Source organism: Mytilus californianus, unplaced genomic scaffold (assembly GCF_021869535.1).
Source record: "Mytilus californianus isolate M0D057914Y unplaced genomic scaffold, xbMytCali1.0.p SCAF_5, whole genome shotgun sequence".
NCBI lineage: Eukaryota > Metazoa > Mollusca > Bivalvia > Mytilida > Mytilidae > Mytilus > Mytilus californianus.
Window position 1 is genome coordinate 101181400 of NW_026262701.1, and position 26561 is coordinate 101207960.

General features: G+C 33.8%; 1 protein-coding gene across 5 annotated transcripts in view; it reads left to right on the top strand.

Moving 5' to 3' along the window:
- Nucleotides 1-26561, top strand: part of LOC127702137 (lysophosphatidylcholine acyltransferase 2-like) — a 45828-nt gene that overhangs the window by 10833 nt on the left and 8434 nt on the right. For all 5 annotated transcript variants that reach the window (XM_052206235.1, XM_052206234.1, XM_052206237.1 and 2 more), the window contains 9 exons: nucleotides 1928-2101; nucleotides 3248-3306; nucleotides 4178-4212; nucleotides 5589-5643; nucleotides 6245-6327; nucleotides 9738-9863; nucleotides 11662-11812; nucleotides 12542-12640; nucleotides 24893-25034. In XM_052206235.1, coding sequence (XP_052062195.1) covers nucleotides 1928-2101; nucleotides 3248-3306; nucleotides 4178-4212; nucleotides 5589-5643; nucleotides 6245-6327; nucleotides 9738-9863; nucleotides 11662-11812; nucleotides 12542-12640; nucleotides 24893-25034 — 924 coding nt within the window. The remainder of the gene's footprint in view (nucleotides 1-1927; nucleotides 2102-3247; nucleotides 3307-4177; nucleotides 4213-5588; nucleotides 5644-6244; nucleotides 6328-9737; nucleotides 9864-11661; nucleotides 11813-12541; nucleotides 12641-24892; nucleotides 25035-26561) is intronic.

The following is a 26561-nucleotide window of genomic DNA, read 5'->3' on the forward strand; positions in this document are numbered from 1 at the left end:
ACAAGAAGCAATATTAGAATATTGGTTATGTTTGTTCTTGTCAGAACCTTTGTACTATATCTTATATTTTATTGGAAATAATTAGTTAACTTTTTAACTAGTGCGTTAAGATATCTCAGAGTATCCTTCCAATTTTGAACTGATATTATAAAGCAACTTCTGTTCGAAACTAGTTCTAACAACAGAAAGTTTATCATAAAGTACGCTTTTACAAATGAATGATCATTTGTTGGTCACAAATTCAAATTTCAACATTTATGTAAATGGTTGTGTGTTAGTCACAAATTCATATTTCCACATCCACTTTAATATCCATATGTAGGTCACAAATTCATATTTCCATGTCCACGTAAATAGCCATGTGTCAGTCACAAATTCATATTTCTATCTCCACGTAAATAGCCATGTGTCAGTCACAAATTTATAGTTTCACATCCACGTAAATAAATATCCATGTGTCAGTCGCAATTTATATTTTCACATCCACGTAAATATCCATGTGTCATCCAAAAATTCATATTTCCACATCCACATGAATATCCATGTGTTAGTCGTGAAATTCATATTTCCACATCCACATAAATTGCCGTGTCAGTCACAAATTCATATTTCTACATCCACGTAAATAGCAGCTGTAAATAGCCATGGGTCAGTCACAAATTCATATTTCCACATCCATGTAAATAGCCATGTGTCAGTTACAAATTCATAATTCCATGTCCACGTAAATAGCCATGTGTCAGTCACAAATTCATATTTCCACATCCACGGAAATTTCCATGTTAGTCACAAATTCATATTTCTACATCTACGCAAGTAGCCATGTGACAGTCACACATTCATATTTCCACATCCACTTAAATAGCCATGTGTCAGTCACAAATTCATATTTCCACATCCACGGAAATTGCCATGTTAGTCACAAATTCATATTTCTACATCTACGCAAGTAGCCATGTGACAGTCACACATTCATATTTCCACATCCACTTAAATAGCCATGTGTCAGTCACAAATTCATATTTCCACATATAGGTCATTAGCCATGTGTTAGTCACATATTCATATTTCCACATCCACGTAAACAGCCATGTGTCAATCACTAATTCATATTCCCTGATTCATGTAAATAACCATGTGTCTTTGACAAATTCCTGTTAATATGCAGCAGTTTTCCTATATCCAATTTTTCCATTTTCATCGTGTAATCATTATAAAGTGAAAGTCTTCAGAGAACACCAGAATTATCAATAAAAAGGAGCTTTTATTAAGTGCTAGTTGTATTATGATTTGAGTTTTAAATGGCTTTCATGTGCTGTGGGTATTTTGTTGGTTTTAACAATGCATGTTTATGTTTAGTTTGGTTTACCTGTATGTGTAGTAACCTATTAAGTTTGATAACTGGATGAATTGCCTGTTTCATAATTTCAGCATTTCTTACCTGTAAATAACTGCATTGATTTTACTTAATAATCAACAGTATTATTTGTAAATGTAAGCCTAACTTTACAAAATATTGAATTCTAATATTGACTTACTTTAAATTTCAATATCAACCTGAATATGTTAGATTATTTTCAAAGTGACAGTAGACAGCTATCAATCAATCAATCAATTTTCAATATTTGTAGTTTTAAAACATTTCACTAAAACAATATGATTATCAAATATGTTTGATCAGATCAATTTAAACAACAAATGTACTGTGGATTTATTTATTTTCATGGGTACCAATTTTCGTGATTGAAGAAATATTGTTTTTGTTGAATCTTGATTTTGTGGATTTGCCAAAGATTAATTCATACTTCAAGTTACTTTGCATCTACCTACGAAATCCACAATAATTGGTATCCAAAGAATAATTATGAATCCACAGTAATTTGTATTTATTCTCAGGATTCTGTATTCAGAATGTTGTGCTTTTCAGCTCTTATAGAATATACTCAGCCATTATATGTGCAACGAGAAGATCCCAATTCCAGAAAAAATATAATGAAAGAAATGACTAGAAGAGCCAAGACTATGGGAGAATGGCCTCAAATTATTATTTTTCCTGAAGGAACATGTACTAATAGATCATGTTTAATAGGCTTCAAACAAGGTAAACATCCTCATTAGGTCAAATGCAATAAAAAAATCTTTGCTTCAATATAAAAAAATGATGGTTTGTACTCTGTCCTCCATCTTAAGTTACGGTGTAAGGTGTCTTTTAGCATTGAACGACAGGAATCTAATTCTCCAAATTATAGATAAAACAAATATTCAGGGTAAACCTTCATGAAACAACATCAGACAAGGGTCAAACAAAGAAAATGTGATCATAATACTTAAGTGTCAAGTTTCAGTATAACACAATAACATTAATGATACCAATTTTTCTGCACCAGATGCACATTTCAATAATAAATGTCTCTTCAATGATGCTTGAGGCCTTGTATTAGATTGGAATATAAAAATTATTCTTCATTCTTAACTGATGATAACAGTTAATAACAATAATATTCTTTATTCAGAAAGCAATGCAGCTTCTAGATAACAAAAAATATCACAGTAAGCATCACATAGTACAATTTACTAATTGATTTATACAATTTATTACAATTTCAGAGCTTTATAAATTAAACATATTCAAGAGTTTTCAAATATTTTAATAGCAGTGTATAGATACTATCCAATATTATTTTCAAAAGTTCTTTTATATTTTGAACATATATATCAATTGTAAATATTTTAAATGCGGATAGATTCCTTGAGTTATAAGGTTTGAAATAAATCGTGCAAACATCTTTATATTTCTTCATTCCAAAAATGAGAATGATATTCATTCTCTATAAAATTACAGTCACACATATTAAATAATCTACGCATGTCCGTTTATATTAAAATATATTTTGGTTTAAATGTTCAAGTTATGTGCATGTAAACAATATTTTTAACCACAGATTATATATTTCAGTCAATTATGTCATTTTAAAAGTAGATGTAAATCAGTTAAATTTAGATGTATTTAGAAGTTTATATTTCAGGAAGACTTAAAATACAAATATGAATACTATTAAGAAGGATTATTTTGTGATTCATCATAGAATTGAATGTTGCTTTTCCAAAACTCATATGAAAGGAAAGCAAATGATCATCAAGTTTTATTTTTGCAAAACCTATCCTGTCCCAATTTTCAAAATAACAAAAACATCACAAAATATTTTGAATTTAGATAATTATTGACCACTGTTATACTTTTTTGCAGGTGCTTTTTATCCTGGAGTGCCTGTTCAACCAGTTTGTATAAGATACCTTAATAGTTTGGTAAGTAGTAATTCTAGAACTATAGACCCATCAAGGATATGTTTATATTATTATACCCCCTCTTTCTAAAGTGGCAGTATTTAGTGATGGGGGGAGTCAGTCTATACATTCATTGATCAGTCTGTCAGTTTGTTCTTCTGTCCTCCTTTGTATCTACAACAGCTCCTGACTGGCTGGACAGAATGTATTGTTTCTTTATCTGAATGATATATGGGGTTTACTTTGGGATAATATGGACGTAGTGATATCTGCACCCTATTAGAAATAAGGAGATGTGGTATGATTGCCAATGAGACAGCTATCCACCAAAGTTCAAATGAAGTGGATGTAAGCAATTATAGGCAACCAAACAGCCTTCAACAATGAGAAAAACCCATACCCTATAGTCAGCTATAAAAGGCCCCGACATGAAAAATATGAAACATTTCAATCGAGAAAACTAACGGCCTAATTTATAACAAAACAATTTAAGAAAACAAATATGACAGACATGAATCAACAACGACCACTAAACTACAGGCTCCTGACTTGGGACAGGCACACAAAGAATACGGCGGGGTTAAACATGTTTGTGAGTGCTCAACCCTCCCCTAACCTGGGACAGTGGTGTTACAGCACAACACAAGAACCAAACTATAAAAATCAGTTGAAAAGGGCTCAACTAATCAGAATGATACAAAGCAGAAAAACATTGTTCACATTTAGGATCCGCAACTTCTCCTTAAACCCTTATTACAATTTATTGAAACTAAGACATCTACTGATGAGCTTTGGTAAACTTTGAACAGGCTAAAACATGTGATGGGGTTAATACTAGAATTTTAAGCACTCAACCCTTACTTTTTTAATATAATATTTTTTTTTATAATAGGATACATATACATGGACCTGGGAAGGACCAGGAGCGTAAGTTTTACGATTATACGATTTTCAGCTTTCTTAGAATGATTTCTTATTGTGTTTTTCCCTAAATTGAAACTTGCACAACAATAAGAAATTTTACTTTACTGTACATAAACAACTGTTTTGCATTGCTAAACAGCTGAATTTTTTGTCAGTATAAAGTTAGCTTACCTCTATTTGAAATTCTAAGAGTCTTGATTTATCATTCTGTAAATGACTATACTCTCATGAAAAGGTTATACCTATGAACATTTGATATGTTTAAAAAAAAAAAAAATAGTATCAAGTGGCCATGTTTTAGTCCAGCATGACAAATGATCTTTATTTTTTTGTTTGGCCTTCATTAACTGGACAATGGTGAGAATGGCTTCTAAACTCTACAATCTATTGTAGTGTATAATAAAGTTATTATATTTCACTTGAGGATTGGGGGCAATTATGCATTCACCTGTCTGTCTGTCTTGTTTGTCCAACAAATATTTTGATCCCACTTTTCTAAGAAACTACTTAACAGAATGACTTCATAGTTGGTCATCAGCTTGACAGTGATGAATTGAAGTGTGAGCATTTTTCAGATCTGTCAGATACCTACTTCTTAGGGAGCTACCATTTGATTTTTATGGGGGGCTAGGATGAAAATTTTGTCCTGCATTTTTTTTTTTTCAGTTGTAATCTCTGTCCTGTTTTTTTATTTTTACTCTATTCAGTCCTGCCTTTCTTTTATAAGTTTATCCTGACTTTTTTTACTTAAATAAATTGTCATCCTGCATTTTTTTTTTGCAAAGTTGCTCATTCTGCCTTTTTTCAAATTTCATCCTAGCCTAAAAATCAAATGGTAGCTCCCTTATTTGTTGATACATTTGAATTTTTAATATGTTGAATTAACTTTAAAGTTTTTGTCACATATATTTCCAGTACCACATAACAGAATGACTTCATATTTGATCATCAGCTCAATAATGATGAGTTGTAATGTGTGTCCTTTTCATATCTGACAGAATACCATTTCTGTTTTCTGATACTTTGAATTACAGGTGTGGTATGATTACCATGACAACAAGTCCATCCTTGTTTGGTAAGCAGCTTAAAAATGCTCTCCTTCTTCTTCATAAATATATCTTTGGTATAGGAAAAGTGAGAGACTAGGAAATGTTAGATTTAGTGTCCGTCAAGGCTTGTCTGACAGACAAATGAATGGAAATCTATCTTGCAGTATCTAAAAAAATGTTTAATTTGTTGTCTTAATGTAGTTCAATTTATGTTTGTGGTAGTTTTACCCAGGCTTACTCAATGCGCACATCTACCGTTATAAAAAAAAGGAATTTATATATTTTAATGTTCTATATGCTTATTACACCTGCTCTGCTTTTATCTTTCAGATTTACATGTTTATGGCTGTCTCTATGTCAGTTTCATAATAAATTGGAATTAGAGGTATGTTTAAGTAAATTGTTTTCCTGAAATGAAATAATATCATCTTATATATATGATATTTTTTTTCTCCTTGTTTTCCTACATCTATATCGGGTCTAGAACTTGAAAAAAATCATATATTTTATAATATGTGTCAAGTTGGTACATCAATATGACCCACAAGTTAAGATTGTCTGGCTATATTTGACAAATTAGTACATCCCCTTTAGACAAAATGTAGAGAAATTCTATGACTAACCTATGACCTTCACCTCTGACCTCAAAGTAAAATATTTTATTCATTAAAAGTAGTCTTGTCTATGGCAGATTTTAATCATCTTTATAAATAAGCTCATGACTTTTGGAATGAGTACATGTTATTTCCTTGTTAGTTAATGTGATTTGAAGGAAAGAGACCTACTGCGTTTTTATTTACAAGATTATGAAAAAAGTTGTAAAGGAAGTTAATTGTTGACTGAAACGAGTTATTTGAGATTTACTTCATGATTTTTTTGTCTACCATGTCTACAGTGAAAATCATAAATATGAAATAATACTGGTAAAGAATATAAATATATGTATGTAAACTGGCTATTTCACCTGTTCTTTTTCTAAATTTTAGTTTTTACCAGTATATAATCCAAATGAAGAAGAAAAACAAGATCCTACATTGTATGCATCTAATGTAAGACAGAAAATGGCAGAGTAAGTTATATACAGGATTATAAATGGAGAAAAATGTGATTTTGGATAAATGCTGATGAGACCATTACCCAGCAGCTCACATGTTCTTATAGACCATTTTCCATTGTTTAAGAAGGATTCTGTGGAACCAAGTCATTTGAGTCTTTTGTCCATTTTTATACGACCGCAAAAAAAATTTTGTGGTCGTATATTGGTATGACGTTGGCGTCGTCGTCGTCGTCTGAAGACACATTAGTTTTCGCACTCTAACTTTAGTTTAAGTGAATGGATCTCAATGAAATTTTACCATAAGGTTCAATACCACAAAAGGAAGGTGGGGATTGATTTTGGGGGTTATGGTACCCACAGTTAAGGAATTAGGGGCCAAAAATAAGCATTTTTGTAACTTCCAGACATAACTTGTGTGTAAGTGTATGGATCTCTCTGACATTGTACCACAAGGTTCCATTTCTCAAAGGGAATGCTGGGATTGAGTTTGGGGGTAATTGCCTCCAAATTTTAGGAATTAAGGGCCAAAAAAGGGGCAAAAAACAAGCATTTTTCTAGTTTCATGACAATAACTTGTGAGTAAGTGTATGGATCTCTCTGACATTGTATCACAAGATTCCATATCACAAAGGGAATGCTGGGATTGATTTTGGGGATAATTGCCTCCAAATTTTAGGAATTAGGGGCCAAAAAGGGGCAAAAAACAAGCTTTTTTCTAGTTTCATGACAATAACTTGTGTGTAAGTGTATGGATCTTTTTGAAATTGTACTACAAGTTTCCATATCACAAAGGGAAAGCTGGAATTGAGTTTGGGGGTAATTGCCCAAAAAGTTTAGGAATAAGGGGCCAAAAATAACTATTTTGATACGACCGCAAAAATTAAAAAATTTTTGGTCGTATATTGGTATGACGTTGGCGTCGTCGTCGTCTGAAGACACATTGGTTTTCGCACTCTAACTTTAGTTTAAGTGAATGGATCTCCATTAAATTTTACCATAAGGTTCAATACCACAAAAGGAAGGTTGGGATTGATTTTGGGGGTTATGGTACCAACAGTTAAGTAATTAGGAGCCAAAAAGGGGCCAAAAATAAGCATTTTTGTAACTTTCAGACATAACTTGTGTGTTAGTGTATGGATCTCTCTGACATTGTACCACAAGATTCCATATCACAAAGGGAATGCTGAAATTGATTTTGGGGGTAATTGCCGCAAAATTTTAGGAATTGGGGGCCAAAAAAGGGGCAAAAAACAAGCATTTTTCTAGTTTCATGATAATAACTTGTGTGTAAGTATATGGATTTTTCTGAAATTGAACTACAAGGTTCCATATCACAAAGGGAAAGCTGGAATTGAGTTTGGGGGTAATTGCCCAAAGCATTTAGGAATAAGGGGCCAAAAATAAGCATTTTTCTAGCTTCCAGACAATAACTTGTGTTCAAGTGTATGGATCTCTCTGAAATTGTACTGCAAGGTACCATACCTCAAAGGAAAGGCTGGGATTGAGTTTGGGGGTAATTGCCTCAAAATTTTAGGAAATAGGGTCCAAAAAGGGGGAAAAAAACAAGCATTTTTCTAGTTTCAGGACAATAACTTGTGTGTAAGTGTATGGATCTTTATGAAATTGTACTACAAGGTTCCATATCACAAAGGGAAAGCTGGCTTTGAGTTTGTGGGTAATTGCCCTAAACGTTAGGAATTTGGGGCCAAAAAGGGGCCAAAAAACAAGCATTTTTCTAGCTTCCAGACAATAACTTGTGTTCAAGTGTATGGATCTCTCTGAAATTGTACTGCAAGGTACCATACCTCAAAGGAAAGGCTGGGATTGAGTTTGTGGGTAAGGAATCATAAGGGGGTTCAAAAAAATATAGGGGGGGGATTTTTTTTCCCTTTTTTTTCTTTAAAATTTTCTATTTTAAATTGGTTATTTCTGATTTATATATAAAAGCAAATAATAATAATAATATGGTTTGAATAGGTAAATTAAAAAATTTTATGTTCTTAGACCACATTCATTCTGTGTCAGAAACCTATGCTGTGTCAAATATTTAATCACAATCCAAATTCAGTGCTGTATCAAGCTTGAATGTTGTGTCCATACTTGCCCCAACTGTTCAGGGTTCGACCTCTGCGGTCGTATCAAGCTGCGCCCAGCGGAGCATTTTATTCTAGTTTCCAAACAATTACTTGTGTTCAAATGTATTGATCTCTCTGAAATTGTACTGCAAGGTACCATACCACAAAGGGAAGGCTGGGATTGATTTTGGGGGTAATTCCCTCAAAATTTTAGAAATTAGGGGCCATAAAGGGCAAAAAAACAAGCATTTTTCTAGTTTCAGGACAATAACTTGTGTGTAAGTGTATGGATCTTTATGAAATTGTACTGCAAGGTTCCATATCACAAAGGGAACGCTGGGTTTGAGTTTGGGGGTAATTGCCCTAAACGTTTAGGAATTTGGGGCCAAAAAGGGGCCAAAAAACAAGCATTTTTCTAGTTTCCAGACAATAACTTGTGTTCAAGTGTATGGATCTCTCTGAAATTGTACTGCAAGGTACCATTCCACAAAGGGAAAGCTGGGATTGAGTTTGTGGGTGATGAATCATAAGGGGGCTCAAAAGATTGGGGGGGATTTTTTTTTCATTTTTTTTCTTTAAAATTTTCCATTTTAAATTGGTTATTTCTGATTTATATATAAAAGCAAATAATAATGATAATGGTTTGAATAGGTAAATTAAATATTTTTAAGTTCTTAGACCACTTTCATTCTGTGTGAGAAACCTATGCTGTGTCAAATATTTAATTACAATCCAAATTCAGTGCTGTATCAAGCTTGAATGTTGTGTCCATACTTGCCCCAACTGTTCAGGGTTCGACCTCTGTGGTCGTATCAAGCTGCGCCCCAGCGGAGCATTTTATTGTTATTAGCCGGGTTGGATGAATTTATGAAATAGGGTACAAGTTTTTGTAAGCACATTTTGTATGAAGGTCAGAAGCACTTCAAACATAAGATGTGCACATAATCAACACTTTGACAACTCTATACAATTACAAAGCATTTAGTTCTTATAATTATATTCTTATATTATTACCATGAAGTTAGGAATTAAATCTAGCTTTTTGTTTGTTTTGATGTATATAAACGTAATGTTGTCACAGAGAGCACATGCAGTCATAGATGTTACATGTTATTGGGAAATGAAATATGATAATGGAATACCTCACAATCATTGTCTGCCAATCAAATTAACAAAATCCTATGAAAAGTAATATAATGTAATTATCATAAAATAAATTTTTAAAACTATGTCATCATAATTATATTGAAAAAACTTTCGCATTAATGTCCAAGTGGTAACCTTAACAATATTTTAAAAATGTTCACGTTTGTTCTTTAAAAGTATACATGTTTTCTTTTATTTTAGAAGTTTGAAAATACCTTTTACAGATCATACTTATGATGATGTTCGTCTGATGCAGAAGGCAGCCAAGCTCAATTTACCACATACAGCAGGGCTTATAGAATTCCAAAAACTTCACTCCAAACTTGGGTAAGTTTGTATAACCCCAGCCCATAGAAAGAGACTAGGCGCTAGGGGTCGTCTTAAACTTGCAGTGAGGTCAGAGTTTTTTTGCTCTGTGTTGAAGGCCTCACTGTGACTTTGAGATGAAGAACAGCAATACAAGCACTGTTTCTTTGCTTTTTGTGTGTTTTTGTGCTGTGCATGTACTGATTTGGTGTCATGGATGGATACCCTATATCCTTTGTTTTTCTATTCCTTATATTTTCATCAATCTTAAGTTCAGGTTTTCAGTTTCTTTACTTCTAAAATTTAGGTGGAAACTTTCACTTTTGAAAAAGGATGGAGATGTTTCAGATAGTTTTATTCAAGACAAGACCATTACTGTATGTCAGTTTGTCTGTTCATCACACTTTGGTGTCTTGGTGATAATGAACCACTTCACTGAATATTTAAAAATTTAGAATATTGCTATTTACACTAAAAATTTAGAATACAGTCGAAACTCGTTGTGTCGAAGTCGAAGGGACCCGACCAAAGTATTCGACTCATCCGAGGTCAAGTGTGTCGTCATAAATTTGGAATGCATGAACTACGGTATGAGATTTGTGTAAACTAGATACAATGAACAGTGTGCCTTTTTTCGATATGACACTTTATGATTGTGTATTCAATCTCCATTTTTGGTCCTTCGTAATAATTGAACACACAAGTACAGATACAAATCATGCACAAATAAAATCAATAGTCTACACAAATATTTACAAATGTCAGTCATTATAAATTATGAAATCCCTCGCGGCACGAAATAAGTTCTGAACGATCTCTGATGAGGTCATCTGCTTAACATTAAATTATCATGAATTTATTATAATTGTCCTAATCCTTTTATTTATTGTAATTAATGAGTTTTAAATCTAACGTTTCATTTAATCTCGGCTTGGGTCATTTAAATTCGTTTCGTTTTTATCTCAGGTGAAAAATGTTCAACAAGACTAACATTCCGCTTGAACGATCAACAAAGGTGTTAATTAGCGGTCTTCATAAACATGTCATTTTAACTGTTATACAAACAAGTATGTTTACTCAGCTTTAATCTCTTTTGAAAATGATTAGGTGACATAAGAAATACATCCGATTTGAATTTTTATCATTAGGCCTGCATCTTTCGAAAATTCTTACTTTCGAACTTTGAGACATCGGGGTCAATTTACATTAATTTTACTTCGACGGGACTATTACATTTACTCGACTTAACCGAGTATTCGAATCAACCGAGTTCGACTCATCAGAGGTAATTATGCATTGATCAAACGGGATTTTACCGGGACCGAGAAATTACTTCGACTCATCCGAGTTTTCAACACAACCGAGTTCAACACAACGAGGTTCGACTGTATTGCTATTTACACTAAAAATTTAGAATATTGCTATTTACACTAAAAATTTGGAATATTGCTATTTACACTAAAATATATGATTCTGATGGTTTTGACTTTTAATGATGTAGAGTTGGGGGCAACTATTTAAAAAAAATAATTTCAAATTTTTACCAAAAGTTTAGGACCATTAGATACAAATAAAGTTTGATTTTACTGTCAAATTAGTTTATAATACAGTGTAATGACTTGATTTGACAACAAATGCCACCACTTTAATTTTTTAGATTGAAAAAAAAAATAGAAATTGAACAGATGACATAAGGTTAAGTTCAACAAACACTTAATAACTTAGTTTTATCTATCTGTTTTAAAACATACTGCAGTTTTGTCCAGAGAAAAGAGTTCAGTTTTCATTTTAGTTTAAATTTCATTCTTGAACTTTTCAGAATTAGTTTTGACCAAATGAATGAACTACTAGACCAGTTTGGTGCTATTTCCCAAAAAGATAAAGGCAGTATTACTTTGGGAGAATTTGCTGCATATCTACATGTACCCGTGTCTCCTGCATTAGAGGAGATGTTTTCTTTATATGATAGGGTAAGATTGGAAGAAAATATTTCCCTTATATGTTAGGGTAACTTTAGGAGAATTTACCACATATCTATGTTCCAATTTCTCCTGAATAAACAAATCAAACTTTTATGTTAATGTCTTAATGTTTGTTCTCACATCTATTTTTTATGCCCTTGTCGTAGCAGAGGGGGCATTAAGTTTTACCCTTGTACATCTGTACGTCCGTACGTCCCGAAAATGGTTTCTGTTCTGTAACTTTAGTTTGCCTCAACCAAATGTCATGACACTTATACACAATGCTTATTACCACAAAACACAGATCAAGATTGAATTTGGGTGGCATCACTTTTACCTTTCTAGAGTTATGCCCCTTTACAAATGGAAAAAGTGTTGAATTTTTCATTTCCGTTCTCTTAAGTTTGCCTCAACCAAATGTTATGAATCTTATACACAATGCTTATTACTACAAAACACAGATCAAGTTTGAATTTTGGTATTGTCACTTTTATCGTTATGCTCCTTGGCAAATGGAAAAATTGCTTAATTTTTTGTTATATGCAAGCGGGGGCATCATCTGTGTCCCATGGACACATTCCCCATTTATTTTTTTTACAAGAATACTACCCAGATTAACAGAGAAAGAAAATCATATTGGAAAATAATTGCACACTCTCCATTTCCTTGTTTTAATAATGGTCCAGAAAATAAATATTTCTAGAAGTAAATTATTGCTCTTTTTCACTTGTATTTCAGAATGGTTCAGAAACTATAGATTTCCGGGAGTATATTATTGGCCTGTCATTGATATCGCAACCAGTCAACAATGATGATACTTTAAAGTTAGCTTTTCAGGTAACCTAAATCATTAAAAGACTATACCTTTGAGAAAATAATACTGTTATCTTATTAGTATGAGAATATCAAATGACTTGTAAATGAGATGTTAAGATTTTGATGGAAAATAGACCAGATTGAAATTATCTCCATTTCCCTTCAGATTTCTAAATTTCATTTGGAAAATTCATTTACTTATATATTTTTTTCATTATATATGTACCTTCTTTTATTTTCCTCACATTTAGGCCCTAAAATTCATTTACTTGGTTCTCAGGCTCCTTTGCATATTGTTTTGGATGAAGCATTTACATGAAGAAGTAATAAACTAGATGTGTCGAAACAACACCAATGGGCGTACTTGCAAAAAAAACCTTGAAGCCATTTTTAGGAGTGGAAATTTCTGTAAAAATCAGCAAAGCAGAACCAAATGTAAATTGATCTGTAACTCATCATAGCAGACTCACACACTAAAAATCAACACAATATGTGAAGGCTTTTAGAAAAAAAGTCTGTGTCACTGTTATTTTCATGAAATTTTTATATGACCACAAAAAAATTTTGCGGTCCTATATTGGTATGACGTTGGCGTCATCGTCGTCGTCCGAAAGCACATTGGTTTTCGCACTCTAACTTTAGTGTAAGTGAATGGATCTCTATGAAATTTTACCATAAGGTTCAATACCACAAAAGGAAGGTGGGGATTGATTTTGGGGGTTATGGTACCAACAGTTAAGGAATTAGGGGCCAAAAAGGGGCCAAAAATAAGCATTTTTGTAACTTCCAGACATAACTTGTGTGTTAGTGTATGGATCTCTCTGGCATTGTACCACAAGGTTCCATATCACAAAGGGAATGCTGGGATTGATTTTGGGGGTATTTGCCTCCAAATTTTAGGAATTAGGGGCCAAAAAGGGGCAAAAAACAAGCATTTTTCTAGTTTCATGACAATAACTTGTGTGTAAGTGTATGGATCTCTCTGACATAGTACCACAAGGTTCCATATCACAAAAGGAAGCTGGGTTTGAGTTTGGGGGTAATTGCCATAAACGTTTAGGAATTTGGGACCAAAAAGGGCAAAAAAACACGCAGTTTTCTAGTTTCTTGACAATAACTTGTGTGTAAGTGTATGGATCTTTATGAAATTGTACTACAAGGTTCCATATCACAAAGGGAAAGCTGGAATTGAGTTTGGGGGTAATTGCCCAAAACGTTTAGGAATAAGGGGCCAAAAATAAGCATTTTTCTAGTTTCCAGACAATAACTTGTGTTCAAGTATATGGATCTCTCTGAAATTGTACTGCAAGGTACCATACCACAAAGGGAAGGCTGGGATTGATTTTGGGGGTAATTGCCTCAAAATTTTAGGAATTAGGGGCCATAAAGGGGCAAAAAAACAAGCATTTTTCTAGTTTCAGGACAATAACTTGTGTGTAAGTGTATGGATCTTTATGAAATTGTACTACAAGGTTCCATATCACAAAGGGAAAGCTGGGTTTGAGTTTGGGGGTAATTGCCATAAACGTTTAGGAATTTGGGACCAAAAAGGGCCAAAAAAACAAGCATTTTTCTAGTTTCCAGACAATAACTTGTGTTCAAGTGTATGGATCTCTCTGAAATTGTACTGCAAGGTACCATACCACAAAGGGAAGGCTGTTATTGAGTTTGGGGTGATGAATCATTAGGAGGTTCAAAAAATTGGGGGGGGTTTCCTTTTTTTTCTATGAAATTTTCCATTTTAAATTGGTTATTTCTGATTTATATATAAAAGCAAATAATAATGATATGGTTTGAATAGGTAAATTAAAAATTTTTAAGTTCTTAGATCACATTCATGCTGTGTCAGAAACCTATGCTGTGTCAAATATTTAATTACAATCCAAATTCAGTGCTGTATCAAGCTTGAATGTTGTGTCCATACTTGCTTAACTGTTCAGGGTTCGACCTCTGCGGTCGTATCAAGCTGCGCCCCAGCGGAGCATTTTATTAAAGCTTAACGCCCATAATTTCAGGAAAAATAAGCGGAGTGGAATCAAACATAAAATTGATCTGTAACATCATAGTAGACTCACATACCAAAAATCAGCTCAGTATATGAAGGCATTTAGAAAAAAGTCTATATAACTGTTATTTTCACTAAATTTTCAAAGTCTAAAGCCTGTAATGTCAACAAAAATTAACGGACCAAACATATCCTCGAAATTTTCTAATATGATGAGATTTGTTAGTGTTTGGTTCTGATGGTCTAAGTAATAAGTATCCAAACGATCGTTTTGTTTTGATAACTAAATGTAAAATACTGTTTCTGAACTTTGCTAAATAGGGCCAAAATCCCAAAAGTATTACAGTAGACTCCACCTATTCGGATATCGGCTAAACGAATATATCGGCTATTGTAATATTATTTCAAAACACAAAACCCTTTCCTATATGTTTAATGTAAATTTTATGTCGGCAAATCAGATAGGAATATTCATAAAAATTCTGTCAAAACCATGCGCAATCGGATATTTTCAATGTTTTTCTGACAGGAAATGAGGCCAGAAGTTACGCAAGTACAATCTTGCAGACAAGAAAATTTTGTTTCTGCTTAATAAAAGGGACTATTTACTAATAAAATTGTTGTCTTTATTCATTGTCTTCCTTTGTAATGTGAATAAGATGCCCTTACAGTTCAAAAGGGTTGAATTTTATTTAAAAATACCAGTGCAGTACGTTGGGAGAAATTTTGATAAAACTCATATGTTCACAGAATCAGAAATATAATTTTAAACTGAATGTACCTCCTTCTGAATAATTTATTGCAATACTATACATATAAATCCCTTCTGAACAGAGAAATCTGACTTTTGTCAGATAAAATTATGTAACACGAGTTAAACATGTGCATAACCACATGTCATGGACGCCATTTTCCCTTGTTTACATTTTAATGTGTAGCCTCGTGAACCATGACCCGAACAATAACAGAATCTTTAGAAAACTTCAACTTTATTCATCAATCTTTATTATCTTCATTGATAAACAAACTAGATTTCGTAATTTAAAGAAATTAGGTTTTAAATAAATATCATCGAAGAAATAGTTTAGTTAGTCATCATGTTAATAAGACAAGCTGATAATAATTTCACAGAGTGTGAGCAAGACTTTACTGTACTTTTGAGAAATTGGTGTAGCTATTTATAGCAAGTTACCTGTGTTGTCACTACATAAATAGACATGCATAAATATGGATATTAATTTCGTTTATGAAACAAATAAAGGACACATACTATGGATGGTAGATATTTATTCACATTAATAATTAGGAAATTTGATTTATTTAAATAAACAAAGGATTCAAAGGCAGAAAACAAATAGTATTACATAACCAGCTGATCAAATTTTTACTCAAACATCGTGGTGTTGTACCTGAAAAAAATCAAGAAAAAAAACACCCTAACCCTTTTCTAAAGCAGTTGTCAGGTCTAGTTACATCTCAGGATTAGGTGAACCCTTTTTTTTTGCAGAATATTCAATAAATATTTTTAAGTTTAGTAAACTTAGAAATCATGTTCAACGATCATGCAAAACTGCAAAATCTGACTATTACAGCAGTGAAATTGAAGAAAATAGAAATAACCCAAAACAACTTTGGAAAAGTTTTAAAAATTTAGGATATCAAAAAGATCCTAAATCAAATCCTAATATAGTATTAAATATTGATGGGCAAAACTGTCACGATAACAAAAAAATATCAGAAAAATGACAGACTTAAGCCTGAAAATTACAGGCCTGTTAGCATTTTAAGTATTGTTTCTAAAATTCTAGAAAAAGCTGCCTATAAGCAACTTGAAAATTTTTTGATTTCAAATAATTTATTATTTGAGTTTCAATCAGGATTTAGAAGTTCATATTCAACTGATTCTTGTCTCATTCACTTGATAGATCACATTAAAGCTCAAACAGCCAAAGGTCTTTTTACAGGCATGGTCCTATTAGACCTACAGAAGGCATTTGACACAGTAGATCACAAGATATGTGACAAATTAGAAGTAATTGGGGTTAGATCTATACCTTGGTTTGAGTCATATTTGACAAACAGAAAACAGGTTGTAAGTGTAAATGGGGTGATTTCAGAAGTGTGTAATATTAAATGTGGTGTCCCTCAAGGTAGCTTACTGGGTCCACTTTTGTTTTTGATCTATGTCAATGATGTTCAAACTAGCATCGACTCAGATTGTAAAGTTTTGATATATGCAGATGATACTGCAATTTCATTTTCCCATATAGAGTTATAGACCCTGGGGTCATCTCGCATAAATTATCCAGAATGCTGGAATCATGCCATGATTGGTTAACTGACAATAAATTGTCCCTACATTTGGGAAAGACGGAGAGTATAATTTTTGGTCCTGGTCGAAAACTTCGGTCTTTAATACCGGGTGATTTTGCTATCTCCTGTAATGGTATTAATATTGAGTCCAAAACTTTTGTAAAATATTTGGGAATAATTGATCAGTTTCTAACTGGTGATTTTATTGTCAACTCTATAGTGAAAAAAGTCAATCAAAGGCTTAAATTTTTATATAGAAACAAAGAGTGTCTAAATTTTCAATCTAGGAAAACATTGTGCTCTTCCCTGATTCAATGTCATTTTGACTATGCATGTGCATGCTGGTATGAAGGTATATCAAAACAAATGAAGAATAAACTTCAAGTGGCACAAAATAAGATTGTGAGATTTATTCTGCAATTACATCCCAGAAAGAGTGTGACATATATTGAATTTAAGAAATTGGGCTTTTTAAATATTAGTAATAGAGTCAAACAACTAAGACTCAATCATGTTTTCAACATTTTTAACAATATATGCCCAAATTATTTACATACTAATTTTGTTAAAAATAAAACATCTTTCAATACAAGATCTAGTAGTAAAAACTTTTATATACCAGGAATTAAAGGGTGTGAATCCACCACTTTCTTTTATAATGGAATAAAAGACTGGAATTCGTTACCAGACATGATTAAAAGTTGCTCTAAAAAATATAATTTTAAAGTACAAGTGAAAAAGTTTTTGATGGATAAATTTAAATCCATCTTTAATAGTGAATCTTTTTTTTTAATAATTATACTGGGGCTTTGACCATATATCTGTGATAAATTCTAAATGATTTGTGCGTGTTTTTTCTATGTGTCAACTCTTGGTGTAAACTGGAAGTCTCGTCATAAAAGGACCCCACTGGAAATAAGTTTTAATAACTTTTGTGGGTCATCATAAGATATTAGGCTACAGTGAAAATCTAGTCAATTTAAATTTCACTCATTATTTTATCTAGTCTATTCATATTTTCAAAATATCATGAAAATTTTCATAATTTTATTTTTTAAATTAAAATTTTTAGTAAACATGTATATCATTTTAGTGTCTATAAACTATGTCTAGTGCTATATCTGTTTCTTTTTAATATATTGTATCTGTCAAATTCATGCTTTTTTATCTTGAATAAATATATATATATACATTTATTGCCTAATTAAGTCTCCCAAACAAAGTTTGGGAAGACTTATTGTTTTTGCTCAGTTCTTATTTAGTCTCCCAAACGAAGTTTGGGAAGACTTATTGTTTTTGCTCAGTTATTATTATTATTATTCTTCTTCCTCTTCCTCTTCCGCCGCTTTTAAATTTGAACTTGTCCGCACCCGTTCTCCAAAACCGCTTGTCAGATTAACTTAGGGTTTCACAATATGTTAGACTAACATGTCTAGTGGTGCAATCAGGGTTTTGTTTGTGCAATGGGGTTTATAAAGGGGTACTTTGAGGGGCAAAAACAAAACAAGGTTTTACTCTAGAACCCTATGGGATTTTATTTTTTAAAATTTTCAAATGATTATAAATTGAAAACCGTTTGTGATAGACACAATCTTTTTAATTGAAAATGTTCTAAATGATAAAGCCCATTAAATGAAATACAGGGTTAGTCCCCAGGGGTCACCCCCACCCCCTGCCATTTAAGAAAGTTCTAATATCTTCTATGTGGTCAAGATCCCCACCCCTAAACCATATATATTCTGGTTTGTCATGCTAAGATGGTTTGAATGATATACAGGGTTAGTCCCCAGGGGTCATCCCGACCCCCTGCCATTTGAGAAATCTAATAATATCTTGTAAATGGTTGAGATCCCCACCCCTAAACCATATATATTCTGGTTTGTCATGATAAAGCACATCAAATGAAATACAGGGTTAGTCCCCAGGGGTCACCCCCCACCCCCTGCCATTTCAGAAAGTTCTAATATCTTCTAAGTAGTCAAGATCCCCTCCCTAAACCATATATATTCTGGTTTGTCATGCTAAGATGGTTTGAATGTTATACAGGGTTAGTCCCCAGGGGTCATCCCGACCCCTGCCATTTGAGAAAGTTCTAATATCTTGTAAATGGTCGAGATCCCCACCCCTAAACCATATATATTCTGGTTTGTCATGATAAAGCACATCAAATGTTATACAGGGTTAGTCCCCAGGGGTCACCCCCACCCCCTGCCATTTAAGAAAGTTCTAATATCTTGTAAGTGGTCAAGATCCCCACCCCTAAACCATATATATTCTGGTTTGTCATACTAAGATGGTTTGAATGATATACAGGGTTAGTCCCCAGGGGTCATCCCGACCCCCTGCCATTTGAGAAAGTTCTAATACCTTGTAAATGGTCGAGATCCCCACCCCTAAACCATATATATTCTGGTTTGTCATGATTAAGCACAACAAATGAAATACAAGGTTAGTCCCCAGGGGTCACCCCCTTCCCCTGCCATTTAAGAAAATTCTAATACCTTGTAAGTGGTCAAGATCCCCACCCCTAAACCATATATATTCTGGTTTGTCATGCGAAGATGGTTTGAATGATATACAGGGTTAGTCCCCAGGGGTCATCCCGACCCCCTGCCATTTGAGAAAGTTCTAATATCTTGTAAATGGTCGAGATCCCCACCCCTAAACCATATATATTCTGGTTTGCCATGATAAAGCACATCAAATGTTATACAGGGTTAGTCCCCAGGGGTCACCCCCACCCCCTGCCATTTAAGAAAGTTCTAATATCTTCTAAGTGGTCAAGATCCCCACCCCTAAACCATATATATTCTGGTTTGTCATGCTAAGATGGTTTGAATGATATACAGGGTTAGTCCCCAGGGGTCATCCCGACCCCCTGCCATTTGAGAAAGTTCTAATATCTTGTAAATGGTTGAGATCCCCACCCCGAAACCATATATATTCCTGTTCGTCATGTAATGAACATTTGAATGACGTATAGGGCCAGTCCCCAGGGGTTCCTCCCCACCCCCAATGTTCTAGTATCTTGTAAATGGTCGAGATCCCCACCCCTAAACCATATATATTCTGGTTTGTCATGCCAAGATGATTTGAATGATATACAAGGTTAGTCCCCAGGCATCACTAGTGCATATAACTTTACTGGACCAAACCAATTTTCACTGGACGTTGCCCAATGTCAGGCGACCCTGGGAATTACGAATTATGGGAGCTTCGTTTGGGAGACTTCGTAACAGCATCCTGTTACAATCATATCTTGTTATTATTATTATTCTTCTTCTTCTTCCTCTTCCTCTTCCGCAGCTTTTAAATTTGAACTTGTCCGCACCCATTCTCCAAAACCGCTTGTCAGATAAACTTAGGGTTTCACAATATGTTAGACTAACATGTCTAGTGGTGCAATCAGGGTTTTGTTTGTGCAATGGGGTTCAAAAGGGGTACTTTGAGGGGCAAAAAGAAAAGAGGGTTTTACTATAGAACCCTATGGGATTTTATTTTTTAAAATTTTCAAATGATTATAAATTGAAAACCGTTTGTGATAGACACAATCTTTTTAATTGAAAATGTTCTAAATGATAAAACCCATTAAATGAAATACAGGGTTAGTCCCAAAGGGTCATCCCCACCCCCTGCCATTTAAGAAAGTTCTAATACCTTGTAAGTGGTCAAGATCCCCACCCCTAAACCATATATATTCTGGTTTGTCATGCTAAGATGGTTTGAATGATATACAGGGTTAGTCCCTAGGTGTCATCCCGACCCCCTGTCATTTGAGAAAGTTCTAATATCTTGTAAATGGTCGAGATCCCCACCCCTAAACCATATATATTCTGGTTTGTCATGCTAAGATGGCTTGAATGATATACAGGGTTAGTCCCCCAGGGGTCATCCCGACCCCCTGCCATTTGAGAAAGTTCTAATATCTTGTAAATGGTCGAGATCCCCACCCCTAAACCATATATATTCTGGTTTGTCATGATAAAGCACATGAAATGAAATACAGGGTTAGTCCCCAGGGGTCGGCCCCACCCTATGCCATTTAAGAAAGTTCTAATATCTTGTAAGTGGTCAAGATCCCCACCCTAAACCATATATATTATGGTTTGTCATGCTAAGATGGTTTGAATAATATACAGGGTTAGTCCCCAGGGGTCATCCTGACCCCCTGCCATTTGAGAAAGTTCTAATATCTTGTAAATGGTCGAGATCCCCACCCCTAAACCATATATATTCTGATTTGTCATGATAAAGCAAATCAAATGAAATACAGGGTTAGTCCCCAGGGGTCGGCCCCACCCTATGCCATTTAAGAAAGTTCTAATATCTTGTAAGTGGTCAAGATCCCCACCCCTAAACCATATATATTCTGGTTTGTCATGCTAAGATGGTTTGAATGATATACAGGGTTAGTCCCCAGGAGTCATCCCGACCCCCTGCCATTTGAGAAAGTTCTAATATCTTGTAAATGGTCAAGATCCCCACCCCTAAACCATCTATATTCTGGTTTGTCATGATAAAGCACATGAAATGAAATACAGGGTTAGTCCCCAGGGGTCACCCCCACCCCATGCCATTTAAGAAAGTTCTAATATCTTGTAAGTGGTCAAGATCCCCACCCCTAAACCATATATATTCTGGTTTGTCATGCTAAGTTTATTTGAATGATATACAGGGTAAGTCCCCAGGGGTCATCCCGACCCCCTGCCATTTGAGAAAGTTCTAATATCTTGTAAATGGTCGAGATCCCCACCCCTAAACCATTTATATTCTGGTTTGTCATGCCAAGATGATTTGAATGATGTACAGGGTTAGTCCCCAGGCATCACTAATGCATATAACTTTACTGGACCAAACCAATTTTCACTGGACTTTGCCCAATGTCAGGCGACCCTGGGAATTACGAATTATGGGAGCTTCGTTTGGGAGACTTCGTAACAGCATCCTGTTACAATCATTTCTTGTTGAATATATCGGTAATGGGATATTTTTTGCTGACATTTTATTTATCTGATTTGCCGGAGTCTACTGTACTTGCTCCTTATCTTGTTAGCGATCATGTGTTCTATTTTTATACGACCGCAAAAATTAAAAATTTTTTGGTCGTATATTGGTATGACGTTGGCGTCGTCGTCGTCGTCGTCGTCCGGCGTCGTCCGAAGACACATTGGTTTTCGCACTCTAACTTTAGTTTAAGTGAATGGATCTCCATGAAATTTCACCATAAGGTTCAATACCACGAAAGGAAGGTTGGGATTGATTTTGGGGGTTATGGTACCAACAGTTAAGGAATTAGGGGCCAAAAAGGGGCCAAAAATAAGCATTTTTGTAACTTTCAGACAATAACTTGTGTGTAAGTGTATGGATCTCTCTGACATTGTACCACAAGGTTCCATATCACAAAGGGAAGGCTGTAATTGATTTTGGGGGTAATTGCCTCAAAATTTTAGGAATTAGGGGCCAAAAAAGGGGCAAAAAACAAGCATTTTTCTAGTTTCATGACAATAACTTGTGTGTAAGCGTTTGGATATTTCTGAAATTGTACTACAAGGTTCCATATCACAAAGGGAAAGCTGGAATTGAGTTTGGGGGTAATTGCCCAAAACGTTTAGGAATTGGGGGCCAAAAAGGGGCCAAAAATAAGCATTTTTCTAGTTTCCAGACAATAACTTGTGTTCAAGTGTATGGATCTCTCTGAAATTGTACTGCAAGGTACCATACCACAAAGGGAAGGCTGGGATTGAGTTTGGGGGTGATGAATCATAAGGGGGTTCAAAAAATTGGGGGGGGGGGATTTTTTTTTTTTTTTTTTTCTTCTTTTTATTCCTTTTTTTTTTCTTTTAAAATTTTCCATTTTAAGTTGGTTATTTCTGATTTATATTTAAAAGCAAATAATAATGATATGGTAGGAGATACACACCAAACAGGATGTGTAAATTATTATATAAAAAGTATTGTGCAATAGCAAGAAATTTTCAATTGCACAGTATTGCACAATAGCAAGAAATCTTCAATTGCACAGTATTGCGCAATAGCAAGAAATCTTCAATTTAACAGTATTGCGCAATAGCAAGAAATATCCAATAGCACAATATTGCGCAATAGCAAGAAATTGTCAATTGTACAGTATTGCGCAATAGCAAGAAATATTCAATTGCACAGTATTGTGCAAAAGAAGATACTTCGTATAAATTGCTTATTTCTTGATCAATTTCAATGGGGTTTTATTCTTGAATTCTTGGGGTTCTTTAATATGCTGAATCTAACCGTGTATTAAGTTTTTGGATTTTGGGCCCCGTTTTTAAATTGGTCCACATTGAGGTCCAAAGGGTCCAAAATTTAACTTTGTTTGATTTCTTCAAAAATTGAATTATTGGGGTTCTTTGATATGCCGAATCTAACCGTGTATTTAGATTTTTAATTTTGGGTCCCGTTTTTTAAATTGGTCTACATTAAGGTCCAAAGGGTCCAAAATTAAACTTAGTTTGATTTTAACAAAAATTGAATTCTTAGGGTTCTTTGATATGCTGAATCTAAACATGTGTTTAGATTTTTGATTATGGGCCCAGTTTTCAAGTTGGTCCAAGTTGGGGTCCAAAATTAAACTTTGTTTGATTTCAACAAAAATTGAATATATGGGGTTCTTTGATATGCTGAATCTAAACATGTATTTAGATTTTAGATTTTTGGCCCAGTTTTCAAGTTGGTCCAAATTGGGGTCCAAAATTAAACTTTGTTTGATTTCAACAAAAAATGAATATATAGGGTTCTTTGATATGCTGAATCTTACCATGTATTTAGATTTTTTATTTGTGGGCCCGCTATCAAATTGGTTCATATTGAGGTCAAAAGGGTCCACAATTAAACTTTGTTTGATTTCATCAAAAATTGAATTATTGGGGTTCTTTGATATGCCAAATCTAACCGTGTATTTAGATTTTTAATTTTGGGTCCTGTTTTTTAAATTGGTCTACATTAAGGTCCAAAGGGTCCAAAATTAAACTTAGTTTGATTTTAACAAAAATTGAATTTTTGGGGTTCTTTGATATGCTGAATCTAAACATGTGTTTAGATTTTTGATTATGGGACCAGTTTTCAAGTTGGTCCAAGTTGGGGTCCAAAATTAAACTTTGTTTGATTTCAACAAAAATTGAATATATGGGGTTCTTTGATATGCTGAATCTAAACATGTATTTAGATTTTAGATTTTTGGCCCAGTTTTCAAGTTGGTCCAAATTGGGGTCCAAAATTAAACTTTGTTTAATTTCAACAAAAATTGAATATATGGGGTTCTTTGATATGCTGAATCTTACCATGTATTTAGATTTTTTATTTGTGGGCCAGCTATCAAATTGGTTCATATTGAGGTCAAAAGGGTCCAAAATTAAACTTTGTTTGATTTCATCAAAAATTGAATTATTGGGGTTCTTTGATATGCCAAATCTAACCGTGTTTTTAGATTTTTAATTTTGGGTCCCGTTTTTTAAATTTGTCTACATTAAGGTCCAAAGGGTCCAAAATTAAACTTAGTTTGATTTTAACAAAAATTGAATTCTTCGGGTACTTTGATATGCTGAATCTAAACATGTGTTTAGATTTTTGATTATGGGACCAGTTTTCAAGTTTGTCCAAGTTGGGGCCTAAAATTAAACTTTGTTTGATTTCAACAAAAATTGAATATATGGGGTTCTTTGATATGCTGAATCTAACCATGTATTTTGATTTTGGACATTGGACCATAATAGGTAAATTAAAAAAATTGAAGTTCTTAGACCACATTCTTTCTGTGTCAGAAACCTATGCTGTGTCAAATATTTAATCACAATCCAAATTCAGAGCTGTATCAAGCTTGAATGTTGTGTCCATACTTGCCCCAAATGTTCAGGGTTCGACCTCTGCGGTCGTATCAAGCTGCGCCCAGCGAGCATTTTATTGTATATGTGTTTTTATTTCAGTTATTTGACAATGGGGATAAAGGTTACATTACACAAGCAGAGCTGACAGGAATATTGACAAATGCATTTGGGATTGATGATTTGGATGTTGAAAAATTGTTTCAAGAAGTTGATATTAACAAAGATGATAAAATAACCTTTGGTAAGATTTTGATTTTTTTTTAAGTCAGTATCATTTATTAGATGAGTATTAGATAGAAAACCACATGCACTTGTCTCTGAAAAAAAATTACCTATATACTTTTAATATAACACAAGGTACCTCACTCACATATTTGAGAAGTGTCACCCAGTTGCTAACTTCCGTTATGTTTCGATTCTGTGGTTGTCTATCCCACTGAAACTTGTACATCTACATTAAATTATCTACAAAATGGTGTATAACATGCCTATTTCCATTGTTGGAATCATTTGTAACAGGCCTTCGAAGTGTGTCAAAGTAATTATTTCGTCTTCTCACAGCGGATTGGAAATAATAGTCTTGCAGTGATTGATTTGTTATAAAAAGTATTTCCCAAAAACCTGTTAGTATTTCTCTGAATAGAACTTATCATTCAGAAAGTAAATTTGTAAAAAGATACTGTGAAAAAAAATCTAATAAGTGTTATTTCAGGTATGTCTAATGAGTTACGAGTTTCTATTATTAAAGTCAATTTTTCCCATTCCATCAATGTCATTCAGACTCTCTCTGGACTTTATATATAAAATTGTGAAAATTAAAAAAAAACATTTATTTTTAGCAATAAGATATGTATAAGAGAGGGGAAAGATACCAAAGGGAAAATAAGCAACTTGACGGGTGCCACATGTGGAGCAGGATCTGCTTACCCTTCCGTAGCACCTGAGATCACCCCCAGTTTTTGGTGGGGTTTGTGTTGCTTAGTCTTTAGTTTTCTATGTTGTGTCATCTGTACTATTATTTGTCTATTTGTCTTTTTATTTTTGGCCATGGTGTTGTCAGTTTGTTTTCGATCTATGAGTTTGACTGTCCCTCTTTTATCTTTCGTCCCTCTTTTATGATTAATCATTCATTGCGAGACTATTATTTCCAATCGGCTGTAAGAAGACGAAATAATTACGGTTGACATACTTCAACGGCCTGTTATGAATGATTCCGACAATAGAAATAGGCGTGTTATACACCATTTTGTATATAATTTAATGTAGATTTATGACATTAAAAGTTTCAGTGGGATAGACAACTACAGAATTGAAATATAACGGAAGTTCGCAACCGGGTGACATTTCTGAAATATGTGAGTTAGTTACCTTGTCTTATATTAAAGTAAATAGGTAATTTTTTTTCAGAGACAAGTGCCTGTGGAGAAAACGGACATAAAGTGGTCTCTTAGCACAATAGCTCCAATGGAACTTCCGTTAGTTAAGCCATATTAATTATATGTATCAGCAAAAAAAATTATCACAAACTAATAGTAGGTAATGCCAAAACACATAATTAACAGCGCCTAGTGATGATTCATAGTCTGACTGGATTCAGTCCTTCACAGACCTAGAGGTAGAGCAATGGATTTATAGTGGCACACTATTTATATAGTGTCTGAAAGTAATCAGTTACTGGATAATTGTTCGTACAGGAAAATACCTGGTGGAATTTTGATCAGTTACATACTTCAGTAAACATTAAACCCGATGATATGGGTAATGGTAA